We start from the raw sequence: 13,282 nt of genomic DNA on the forward strand, positions 1-13,282 counted from the left end.
CAACCAGGATCCAGTGAAACTGCATTATAATCTCAGTGTTTTCCTTTCAGCGATTATCTGACAAACCAAAACTGTAATAGTCTTACTTAAAAAAAAATTAGGCACTAGACATAAAAAGCAACTCAAATTAGTTATGTTATTACCAATGAACAGATCCAGGACACTTGGAATCTGCCTCCCTCTGTAAGAGATCCATTTAGGCAGCTTCAATACATACTTAGATTTGCCTGACAGGCATTCCTAGGTCAAACATTACTTTTTTTTTTAAAGCCCCCCGAATTTCATTTTACAAATCAATTACCATCACATTAAAAGGTGTCCAAAGTGGACCAAAACTCATCAGACTAGAATTCTAATTTCTTATGACAGATCCAAAATTATTTTCACTAGGTTTGCATTGGTCACTGTGGAAATTTGCAATTCTGTCCAAAAAGAATACAATTAAAGATGCAATATCCACTTGCAAATGAAAATATATCACAGTTTCAGATCTCAAACACAACTTACTGAAAAAAAAAATCTCCCTCCCTGAATGGAAAAAGCCAAGTTTTTTAAGAAAATACTTCAATGTTTGCTACTTCAACTAGAAAAAAAATGTACTTGAGAAGCTGGGTTACTCTACATGGGAGTATTTAAGAATCCCATCAGAAAATACTGTTCTTCAGCTCAGTGCTCAGATACCAGCAGAGCTGTAAACCTTTCAGAGGCAAAGCCAACAACTTACTAATGAAGCAACAGCACTCAGGTTCTCTGACATCTGCGTCAAGGAGCAGTTTTCAGGATATTATATTTTAGTACCAAATACCTGAGTGTGTAAAACAGACTGATTTATTATAAATATCTCCAGGACTGCATGTCACATGCACAAATGATGTGTTTTTGCAATTCTGTCTATATCAGCACACAACAGACACTAGGAAATGATACTGCCTTCAATCCAAAAGTGATACATGCGTACCCAGAGATTTACTCTGGACTACACTATTATGCTACAATCTTAATTTTTAGGGATAACAAGAGGGAAATGTTGCTGTTTACAAGAAAGTACAAGGACTCTTCACATTCTGCAACTGATGGCTTCTTGGAACAGAGCAGTTTTCTTCTTCAGAACACAAACCTACCAAAAGGTAGGGAAGAAGGAAATGCAGTTTCACTTGGTACCAGGTACTATCCAAAACTGGTATCGATTTTGAACACCCTATAAGTAGGGTCACCTAGCAAAGTACCACAGAAAAAGCAGTACTTTGTATTTATACCTCCCCACCCAGAGCTTTCCACCTGTGATGGAGGAAAGACAGATATTTCACTGCGACAAGACTGTTAAGCCAACAGCCTTGGAATTTAACACATGCTGCCTGTCCAAAATCAGCCTAACAGCTCCCATGTGCATTGGAAGAGGGCTCTGCAGTAAGGAGCAAAGCAGCTCCAAACCATGCAGCACTCCTGAGCTGTCTCATCGCAGAGCTGTGTGCCTAATGAACAGGACTAACCTCCTCAGAGATGTTTATTTTTGAATACTCATTTAAGCAAACTCACCCTGCCACAGCTGCTCATGTCTTAACACCTGAGCACGCACACCTGCCTGCCCAAGGGCACGCTGAAGAGAGGACTGGGAGACTCAGATGATTAGCATCAAGATTTTTGGAGATGCACAGGCAGGAAGAGACCCTCAGAGAGGAAGAGGAAAGGCTTAATAACAGATGTGTAGAGCACAGACAAGCATCTGCAGTAGCAGAGCAAAGGCAGTGTGAAGAGGTGAGTACAGCTGGCTCCCTCAGACGTGCAAGGCAGCCAAGCATGTAATTATTTACTTATATTTAGCCACCTCCACACAGAGGGATGGAGGAGATGGCAGAAAGATGAGACAAGAGTGTCGCTTTTCCTTAGAACCCTCCAAGTCTGATCCACAGCACAGACCAACATAACTTTGGGAAGCTGCCCTCTAGCCCAGCAGGTCAGATCGTAGCTGTCTCAGTAGCCACAAAACATTGCCACAACCGTAGCATGGCTACACAGACCTCCTGGCCCTCCCATGTCCTTGAGAAGCACTCAGCAGAGGGGCTGGAAGCCTTACTGTAACAGAATAAAACCTACAAAAATCAGGTGGTGCTGCAGTCCACAGAAATACAGTTCTATTACATTAATAACAAGTAAAATTAAAATGTTGCAAAAATAATTCCGTTGAGTATTTTGCCTATTTACTTAATGTTCTTCCTTCCTGCAGGTGAATTTGTTCCTAAAGTCTATGTGTCCAGTATTACTATTCCATGGAAAATATGCTAGCTGAATGAATGGTAATCTGCTCCATCCTGGAAATCTTGCTGCTAACAATGACCATACTCTGTTTATCTCCACACCCACCATTCACTCTCAGTATCATGCCCTCTCATTCACTTGACCTAAACGTGTAACTCAAAGGAGAAACATACGTGAACTCAGGAACATATGGTAATATGCTGGACTTAATCTAATTCCTGTTACCTAATTGCCTAAGTAATTTATTTTTTCCAGTACTTAAGGAGTCATTTAGGGGTCAAGATAACTTGCTAGGGAAGAACAGTGTAAGGAACTTTCCCAACATTAACTTCCACTGCAGGCTTCAGCTTTACACCAAAAGAATAACAGGAGCTTTTTCAGCCCATAGCATTTAATCAATGCAACCATAAAGCCCAGTTTGTTCAATACCAGTAGAACACTTTTCTTCAGTTGCTATACTTTTTATTCTCCTAGAAATGTATGCTGTCATATAAGAAAAGTTATAGCAACAACCAGAAGAGCTAGATCCAGAGACCCACAAACATGAACTTAGGATAAGCTAATACAGAGCTGTCTCGAGCAGCTGAAACTGCTCCAGCTTCTCTGCTGGCTTTCCAGGCTTCAGCAGAGTGAAACTGATCCGATTTTTGACAGTTCCACCTCAAGGATTTCTATTAAAAGCCATGTAACTGAGAAGATTTCCTGGTGAGCTTTCGCTGTGCTGTGGCCTAGAAATTTTAAGAGCTATGTGGTGGAGATGATCCATCTCCAGAAGGCTGCAGGCTAGGAAAGAACAGTGAAGCTCCTTAAAAGCACTCAGAGTGAACAGGAGCCTCTGGAGAGGAGGGAGAAGAACACTTGTTCCTTCCAGCAGCCAGTGAGGTTGGTGGACTCCAAATATGCCAGACTTCATGGCTGCTAAACTGAAAGGGTGAGCCTGAGCAGAGCAGAGGTTCAGCAGATAATCCAGATTTTTGTCACCATCATTTCATCTATCAGACCTGGCCAGAGAGAGGAACAGCAGTAACTCTCTGAACTCTGCCTGGGCCAAGATGAGACACTGGTAACCGCAGGACCCCAGGTGCCAGAGGAAGGCACAAAAGGCAAGTAGGCACCTTGTCAAGCTTAAAAGCAGAGAGAGGACACAAAAGCACTAGAGGGGACATGGAAGTGCATGAGAAGTGCAGAAGTGCAAAACAGAGACTAAATTCTGCATTATAAATACATTTTTCTATTTTGCTAGCAAGATCCAAAAACCCTTCTAAGCACTGACCCTAGAACATCACCTGGAGAAAAGAAAGATTTGATGCCATTATTACACAAGCATACAGTGAACTTATCAAACACCACCATTCAGTTAAGTCAAGCAATCCTGAAATACTCAAATACAGCCTCCAGTCAGCAGCAGTGTGGACACCGTGCAATTTTAGGTTATCATTTCTGATCTTATCAGGACTACTAGAGACTGACAGTCACATTTGACTTGACAGAGATCAACCTCTCCACCTGGTGAATGCTGAACAGACAGGGAGACATGAGCAAATTCTGCAGCAGCTTCCAAATTCTGTTGACCCTACCCATTATGCATTGGTTACTCAGTTCATGTGAGTCTACTCTGCCTGTAAATGAGCTATTTCTGTTCAAACGTCATTACGTCAAGGCAATGAGCAAGCTTCAGACATTCACATATCCAAGCTCTGATTTGCAGCAGGGTAGGTGTAAGTGGAAATCCTGAACAAACACAATTCTCTGATTGCTGCCAGGGCAGCCAGTCCACCAGCTTGATGACTTCCACCCCCGTGGGAAGCAGGATATTTTGTGTATCTGGTGGAGTAAGATCTCCTGTGAGAAGAGTTGAAAAAAGCCGAGCAAACGAGTTTGACAAGGATAGCTTTTGGCATAGTGACACTGTTTTACAAACTTTTATTTGAATATCATTTTGCTAAAGAAGGGCTGAGGCACTTTTATGAGAACAGCTGCCATTCTCATGAGCACAAGTGGCTGCTACTGTTCAATTGCTGATGTTTCTTTATCAGAGAAATCTGATTCCAATATTTAACAAGAGACAGCTCACATTTGTAGGAAACTCAAGTGACTCACAGTCTGTGTAGGGATACAGTATCATAAACTATTCTGTACAGAACATTTTGCACTTTTCCCAGGTTGAGAGATACAAACTTTCCTTTTTATTACATATTGAAATTGAATATAAAGAAAATCCTCCTACTGCAGTGAAAAGTCACAGAAGTAATGTATTCTAGGTCAGCAGTAAGTGATAAAAGTTACACGACCTCTGTTGCAGCGGTCAATGTGAATGAGGAGTAAGAATTACAGACCTGGCAAAGGTCATTTTGACTGGTGAATGAGTTCTGTGGACAGCAGTAACACAGACTAAGCTGAGGTCTCAGGGTACAACACAGAGGACTTGCATGTCAGTACCAAGAACTACAGGGAATGAATTTTTTCTGTGTACACACCGGTGGTACAGACTACTGCCAGGATGCTATTGACTTGTTCTCTGCCCACATTTCAGTAGGGCACAGAAATCCCAGAGAGCGTTTCAAGGACATTACTAAGGAAGCTGAGAAACTTTATTCAGGGTGGTCAATCTTATTGTCTTCTTAAGGAAAAAAAAAGGCAGAAAGTTTGTTCATCATATAGATATTTACACTTTGGAAATACAGCTGAAAATCCAAGACAAAAAGACATTTTCAACTTTGCAACACCAAATACCAAAGCTTAACATTCAGACAATTTAACTGTGGAACAGGACAATATTGGTCTTTGTGTAGAACCAGGTGCTGGAGAGAAGAATGGCTGTTACTTCCTCAACTAAAGACTTTTCAAAGATGATCTTTAACCCCAACTCTTTGCAAGAAAAGTCCAGATAAGCAGAGCAAACTCATTTGACCAGGACATCTTCTGGCAGAGTGAAACCAATTATGAATTTCTATTTAAATGTCCTTGAGCAAAGCGAGACTGACCCACTTTTATGAGCACAAGAAAGTACATGGGCTGAGAATTAGGCTGAATGCAATGGTCTCTTCACTTCCATGGACTTCCCTCTTGCTTATCCCATCCCTTCTGGGGGCTCAGGAATAGAAAGGCAGGAAGCATAGCTCTCATAACAGCAGCACTTAGTGAAGACAGATCCAACATTTGAGTCTAAGGCTGCAGACTTGTGCATAATAACAATTTCTACCAGTTTGCCCTAAGCCCCACAGAGGCACAGGAAATCCAAGGTACAAAGACTTCAGGGAAATTCAGTCCTCAAATCTAGGCCATAATCAGTGTACACAATGTTTCATGCTTCAGAGCTTCTGACAGCAAGGGCCAACCCCAAAATTCTTTGCCCCAGCGTGTAACTAGAGATGGAGAGGGTGACTGTGCTCTGAAGAGGAACAATGCCACGAGAAGGGATGGGACACAGGCCAAGGAAGAAAAGACATCAAAACAGTCTGCACTCCCAGAGTGCTCTTATTCAAATGACACGTCTACTTTTATTCTTCATGGTTCATTCTGACCATGGGCATCAGAACAAATGAGCCAGCAGAGATATTGTGCAATCCAACTCCTACATCAGGAAGGACAAAAGGCATCTTGCAATTGAGAGCAGAAAACTGCAGGGCTTGTGTTCATGAACAAAGATTTGAGCACAGTGTCAACCTGGCTCTGGGTTTTCGGTCCAGAATAAGTAAAATGTCCTTTTGATGCCATTACAGTAGTTATGGATATTTTTCACCTCCAGAAATCTTGTGGGTTTTTCATTTAGTTTGAATTTTGGGTAGGTCTTATATATATATGGATCTTTTATAAATATACACATACACACTTATATGTAAGCAAATACATACATTAAGGGCACATGAGAACATGACAGACTGTTTCCTTATTTTGTTTCATGAATATAGTATCTTTGATAGAATCTTTGGCCAGTTTGAAACCTTCAAAAAAAACCTTCCAAAAAAGGAAGAAAGCCCATCACAAGTGTTCATTTAAGACTTGTGCTGGCCACAGAAAATTCCTCCTGCTCCCTTCTGTGCACAAGGCCATGCAATGTGTGATAAGCCCTGCAAAGCAATGCTCCCAGGGAAAGCAAGTAAAGCACAGGGTTTGGTGGGTCAGGAAGAAATCCCCTGTGAATCCCAGCTCCCATCCACCTCTCTGCTTTACTGCAGTAGCTGTTTCCAGCAGAAGGGATGCAACATGGAAGAAAAGGCTCCTGTGCAGGAAGTTCAGCTGGCAGCAGCAGCCAGCAGCTCTCCCAGGAGAGGCCCACGTTACCCAGGGAAGGGCACCTGCACCCACCACAGCCCAGCCCTCCAGTGCTCTCTGCCTCAATACTGGCACCACCTGCCACTGCATGGCCTCAGGAAATTCAACTGATTTTACCCTCTGAGGTCCAGTTCTGCCTTGAAAATGTGTATGTTTGGTGCTTTTAAAAAAGCATTTTGAGCCACACCTGCGAAGGCTGAATTTGCCAGAATTTTTTATTTTTTTCATGACAGTTATCAGTGATGCTAGAATAACTATAGCTGTTTTCCAGGCAAGACTGAAAATCTGGATAAGTGATGATATGAGAAATTGTATGCAGGACAGGAAACAAGCCAAAGCAATCATCAACTACTCAAAAACACCTTCAGAAAAATCAGCATCGTAAACTTTATATGTATAAAAAAGGATGGTATTAAAAAGCAGAGAAAGAAGAAAGTAGGGAAAACTCTATATGGGTTATATGGCCAAAGAAGCTGAAGCAAATATTAAAAGAGGTGATAGCAAAACACAAACTCAGCAGAAATCTAACTGGCACATTCACACCAGCCACAAAGCTTATTAAGGATCAACATGGAAAGACCTTGAAAACAAAAGAAAACAGTTGGCTTAGGCAACTGCAGTGGAAAAGTTGGATTTCAACTGTGCAGACAATAAGCTGATCTCACATTTGTCCTACAAATACTCTCCAAAGACAAAATCAAATGGCAAAACCCACTCAGATGGCACAGATTTTGAGAGATGACATGATAACTTCCAACACAGGTCACTCTAGATCATCTCGAGGAACTATGATGCACCAAAAAAAAAAACCTCTCATCCACTCTTTAAACTAACGAACAGTCACACAACTAAAGTAAAATACTGGCTCAAGCCTGTATTTATTTTAGATGCTGGTATCAAATTAGAATGTACTTGTACAATGTTTAATTTGGCACTGCTATCAGAAGCAACAAAGATGCAACAGACACAACAAGTGACTCAGGAGAATTGTTGAGTCAAAGCAGCCCAGTGGTGTGCAGCTGCAATAGACTGCAAAACAGCTGGGGTTAAAAACCACCTGTGTACAACATCCACAGACAAGATGAGTAATTCCCAAATCAACCTGCATCCTGGAAAGGAATACAACAAGATATGAGTTGGTTCACGTGCCTTGGCAGGAACTCAACAGTGGAGATATCCAGAAGGAAATAGCATCACAAACTGGTAAGGCGGCAGGTCCAGTCATGAGGTGAAACCAGTGCTTTGTCATAAAAACTACAACACTTCCATTCAAATATTATTTCCTGTTTTATTAACAAATGGGTGTGAAAAATGCAAGTCTACCAACAGTTCAGGCAGGGGTCTGTGCATCTTCAAATATCTCAGGAAAACAAGGTATTAAGTAGGACAGCTTTATAACCATCACCAAGATTTGTCAGAGTCCAACAACCACTTGGTCCTGAGTTACTGCCACCTCTTCTGGATAACTGGGGCAAGCGACAGGAACACACCAGAATATCTGCCCTGGCAAACCTTCCATGAGCAGCTGAAGGCACACGTTAAATGTGCCAATTGTCAGAATCCTTTCAACACACAGCTCTTCGGGAAGGGATTTAGTACTAGAAAGGACATGCAAAGAGCTGCATAAGCGTTAGTTTTGGGACAGGGGAGCCTATTTTATTTTGCCCTAAGCAACACTTGATGGCTTAGGATGGAATTCAGATTCAGAATAAAATAGGTTTGCCTTCAAAACAGATCGCATAATTGGCTTTAGGTTTTAGTGCAATTTTCTTTTTAAACAGACCAAATCTTAAAGTTGCTCATAACTCAACTGTTTGAAAACAGCAACAAACTTAACTGCCCCCAAGGAAATATATTCTTATCCCCAAACTGAGACACACAGATTGGCCAGCCAAGCTGCAAGGAAGGAAACCGCTACAGCAGCATCTTGAATTGAACAGCAACCAGCAGTCCCCAGACAGCCCCAAGAATTGCAAATCTAAAGGTGTGACTCCTGTTTCGCAGATTTACTTTGCATCAATCAAAGCTACATGAACCCCAGCCATCAATATCCATTCAAAACCATGAAGAGAGTTTAGCAGAAAAGGATAGAAGTGATAAGGCATTAAGCTCTTATGCCTGTATTTTATATCTTGCAGCAAAGCGAGGCAAGCAAGTAACACTTCAACAGTTTGCTCAAATAAAGGCCTAAAATCAGCAATCTGATCTACTCACCCTTTTCACCAGTATCCAGGGAAAGTTTCTTAATGTCATCAGTCAACATATCCTGCAAGTGGTCTTGTCCATGCTCTGCATCATTATCATCAAATTGAGCTTCTATAATGACATCCGGACTCTGAGCATCGCCTTTCGCTGTCTCTTGTGGAACGCAAGTCCCCAGCATATCCTCAGGGACATCTGATTCATGTGTGACTTCTGTTTCTTTGTCACTACCATCTGGCTTTATTACCTGAAGGAACAGGGGATTAAAAAAACAGAGGCAAGCTAAATCACTGGACTGAAGAAAGAAAACATTATCTTTCCTTTTTCATTTGCATCCCCAAGGAGCTGACAATGAATTGTGGGTGGCTGGTGGCACACTGCAATTGCCGTGTAATTAGCCACAGATATTGCACAATCAAAAGAGGTACCTCTTGGTAGGATAAAGACTGGAACGACATAGCTTTTGCAATACCTCAACTGTGACAATAATGTATCCAAAGTGTATCTAGAGCATAACCATACAGTTCCTGCCAAGCCTCTAATCAGCTCAGCAGAAGTTAGGAGTAAACACAGGCAGGGAGGAGGATACACTACAATTTAATAGGTTGCTTAGACCATTGTTCACCAAGACACACTCATCATCCTGGGATGTCCCAAAACATAAGCAGTTCCAGTGAATGCTGGGATCATGTCAAAGCTCCTCCGCACAATTAAGAACAGACTGAAAAAGCAGAGATTAGAGAACATGGTGCCCTGTGACCTGTGGAAGAACTGGACTCTGGCAGCTTGGCAATGCACCAAGCTTTACATTTATTTTAGGCTGTGTCTTTATTGTTAAAGTCACCCAGTTATTTCCATTACTTATGCATATGTCCAAATCAAATTACTGAAGAAGAGCCCAACTCCCAGTGAAGCAGACACCAGGTCTGGATGGCATCCCTCATTGCACGTGACAGGGGCAGAAACTGCTCCAGCTCAGGATATAATGACCAAAGTGGTTGATACCTGGGACACACAAGGCTGTACCAGCATCCTTCCTGCAACCAACATGCAACCTGCACAGCTGGAGAACCTAGACCAGGTTTCAGTTTCCAAAATGTTTATGTTTCACTTAAGCTGTAGTACTTTGGAGTGAGATGAAAATCAGCACAGAATAAGAAACAACCTACTAAATATTAAAATCACAAAGACACTGGGTGACCCTATTCCAATGCCCTCCCGGTGACTAAGCACCCCTCCAGCTGGTGCTGGTGTTTGCCAGGCAGATAATTCCCCAGAGATGCTCCTCCAAGGTCCCCTGTCCTCAGCATCATAACCCAGTACGTGACAGCAACAACTGATGCCACCAGCAAGGCAAGAGAAGGGCTCTTTAAAAAATGCTTTAAATAAAAACAAGAGAAACAACTTTTTGGTAATATACTTCATATAATCTATAGAGTTGCTAGAAATAAACATAAATAACCTCAACAGGTGCCACCTGAAGGCAACTGTTCCAAATAAGAAAATATAAGTCAAAAAAGCTCCACAAATTATTCCTTAGTAACTAAAAAGCAAATAAATCAAAATCAGACCTGTACAGGGAATACTTTTACAGCTTTACATACAAAGAGCTACATTCATGCTTTCAAGCAGTATCCATTTCTTTGTAAGCTTTTCACAATACATAACAGAAATAAAATCAATTTTAAAATGGGGCTGAATTCAAGTCTTGAAAAATAAAAAACTCAAATGACATTGCTTTGAACTCTTGTTACCTTTTGTGACTCTTCTTTCCATCTTTATTTTCAGTTTTTAACATGTATATAATTTGTTACCATAGCAGATTTTGACTCAAACATTAAATTGTGACAAAAAAAGGGGAAAAGTTTGGCAGAAGGTGGGAAAATGGCTGATTATTAAACCTGGCTACATTTGGTACATAAAATACTGACACACAATGGTCTGGGCAAGAACAGTCTATTAGATTAGAGAGCTGACAAGGCTCCACACGCTAGTGACTCTGCCAGTGTACCTATCCAAAAAGAAAACCAGTGTCAACAGTAATGTTTGGACCCTACCATGGTCAGATGTGGATCTCTTCAGCTCTTAAATTTCAATTGCACCAGATGTGTGCAAGTGTGCAACTGCAGCAGGAGTTCATTTCCTTCAGCCCCTTCAAGTTCTGCCTGCATTTTTTTTTCTCCCAGTCTTTCTTTGGAGAGTGTGAGATGTGGTTTGGGTCCTAAATTAGTATGTTTTCTATATGTAAAGCAGCAAACAACATCAAATATATCTTAGGAAAGGAAACACTTCTCTAAAGATGCAGCACTGGAAGGGTTATGCTGGAAGAGTTTATGTCGTTATTAAAGAAGGCAGCAGATACAGATTTAATTTTAAATGCTCTGTGCTAAAATCACTGTGCTTCCCCCAAGCTGGAGGACACACACTGCTGCCACCAGCAGCACCATGATACTCCAGCTGTGACTACCTAAATCCCCAGTCACACATTTCCTTATGGATTTTCAAAATGGTTTTTCAGTAAAGTTTTCCAGAGTCCACAAAAGCATAACCTCCACACACAGTATCAGCAAAATGTCCAGATGCTGGCAAGCCTGGGTGATAGGATTTGTTTTCTTTTTATGGCCAAGATAGATCATTAAGGCTGACCTCATACATAACAGAGCAGGGAACTTCACCCAAAATTTCTCAAATCACACCAAAAATGTAGGGAAGCTGTACATCAGAAGACTGGAAAGCTGCATAAGACTCTACAAAATCAGGAACTCAGTGGATACAATTACTCTATTTAAGATGATCAGAGGTGCTGGCCAGCATGAGCTCATCACACAAATTCCAAAGAGCAGGATCCTTCTGTCTATGAGCAGCAGAAAATCCAACCATGACATATTAAGCATTTCTTACAAGTGGCATCTCAGACTCAAGAATCTGATGATATTGCACTCTTCTGTTTCCTCCAACATTACTGCAGCTTATCCACGGCATAATGCACACAGCTAGAACGGGGCAGTCCTGATCACAGACACAGAGTAAAACAAATACACAATTGGCTCAGTCTATCATCTAGTCATATGTGCAGTACAGAGTCCCATTCCCTGGCAATGCAGCCGACCCTGCATGGACCTAGAAAAAATGGGATTCCCCCTTGTTACATATGCATTAAATGTATGACACACAAACATCATAAAAGACCCTCAAAGAACCTTAACTTCCTGATCTGGGAAGTAAAATATCAACATTATGGTTGTTATTTTTACATGCTCTTTAACAATAATTTAAAACAAGTTTTAATAAACATTTTGATGAAAGCCAATTGTTTGTTTAAATGCCTGATCCTGAAGACAGTGTCCAAGTATGTTTTCTTCCAGCTTAAAACAGACATCACTGATCAAGCATCAAGTAGAAACTCGATGCCCCACTGCTGACTGGTTTAGATTGTAAAGCCATAGCTGACAGAACACAAGATATTTGAATGAAAATCCCATTTCATCCATAAGTATAATAAAAACCAGTTAGTGGGCAAAACCATCCTGGCATGGACCTGTACAATCTGGACAGCAGAGCATCCACCATAAGTATAATAAAAGTATAATAATAAGTTAGTGGGCAAAACCATCCTGCATGGACCTGTACAATCTGGACAGCAGAGCATCCTGCCCAGTCTTGAAGTAGCAATTGAATGACCAATTGTCCTTACTCAGGGAATTTGTTCCAACAGAAAACTGAAGTGGGAATCTGTGCATCTGAAAGCACAGGGATTACCTCCTGTGCTACAGAAGAAATGGCCTCCTCTGCCAGAACCAATCCCATATCTGTTCTGTTAGATCCCAACTTTTCACAGACTTACCACCTGAACTCCACGCACAGACAAAGCCCAGGCCTGGTTACTCTCAGATCAGGTACAGCATTTTTGCTGCTGCCTCCTCAGTGCCTCTAAACTGAAACAGCTGAACGTGACCAGTGATGTTCAATAATCTTTGAGCTATTAACCCCAGGCTCTTTCGCTTTTCACAGACTTTCCATCTAAACTCCAAAGACAAGACCCAGGCCTGGTTACTTTCAGATCAGGTACAGAGTTTTTGCTGCTGCCTCCTCAGTGCCTGTAAACTGAAACAGCTGAACATGACCAGTGATGTTCAATAATCTTTGAGCTATTAACCCCAGGCTCTTTCCAATAAATGTACCGAGCCCCTGGCGTGTTTAAGCCTGACACTAATAGGTTTGCTCTTCCTTCTTATTCACCTCTGATCCTTACAAGCAATCCATGAATCCTCATAGATCTGAGGAAATGACGTGACGTGACGTGCTGGATGACTGCTGGACTAGACACAGCTGGATGAATGCACCCTGGATGGCTAAAAACTTTCCATGTAGGGTCACTGCTTTCACTGGAACCTTGTGCACAGAGACCTCCTTTGCTGAAAGCACCTGGCAGGTAAGGTAGCAGAATTATCTTCACTACAGCCAGTTTGGATACTTCAATAAAAATCAAATTCTTAATCTCACTCAAAAAGCTGGCATTAAAAAGAGTATTTCCAGAAGGCTACTGAGG

General features: G+C 41.5%; 1 protein-coding gene across 2 annotated transcripts in view; it reads right to left on the bottom strand.

The window, feature by feature from the left end:
• Window positions 1-13,282, bottom strand: part of DIS3L2 (DIS3 like 3'-5' exoribonuclease 2) — a 181,269-nt gene that overhangs the window by 114,750 nt on the left and 53,237 nt on the right. For both annotated transcript variants that reach the window (XM_039713783.1, XM_039713782.1), the window contains one exon: window positions 8,746-8,980. In XM_039713783.1, the coding sequence (XP_039569717.1) occupies window positions 8,746-8,980 (235 nt within the window). The remainder of the gene's footprint in view (window positions 1-8,745; window positions 8,981-13,282) is intronic.

This window comes from Passer montanus, unplaced genomic scaffold, assembly GCF_014805655.1.
Source record: "Passer montanus isolate IOZ18808 unplaced genomic scaffold, ASM1480565v1 scaffold29, whole genome shotgun sequence".
NCBI lineage: Eukaryota > Metazoa > Chordata > Aves > Passeriformes > Passeridae > Passer > Passer montanus.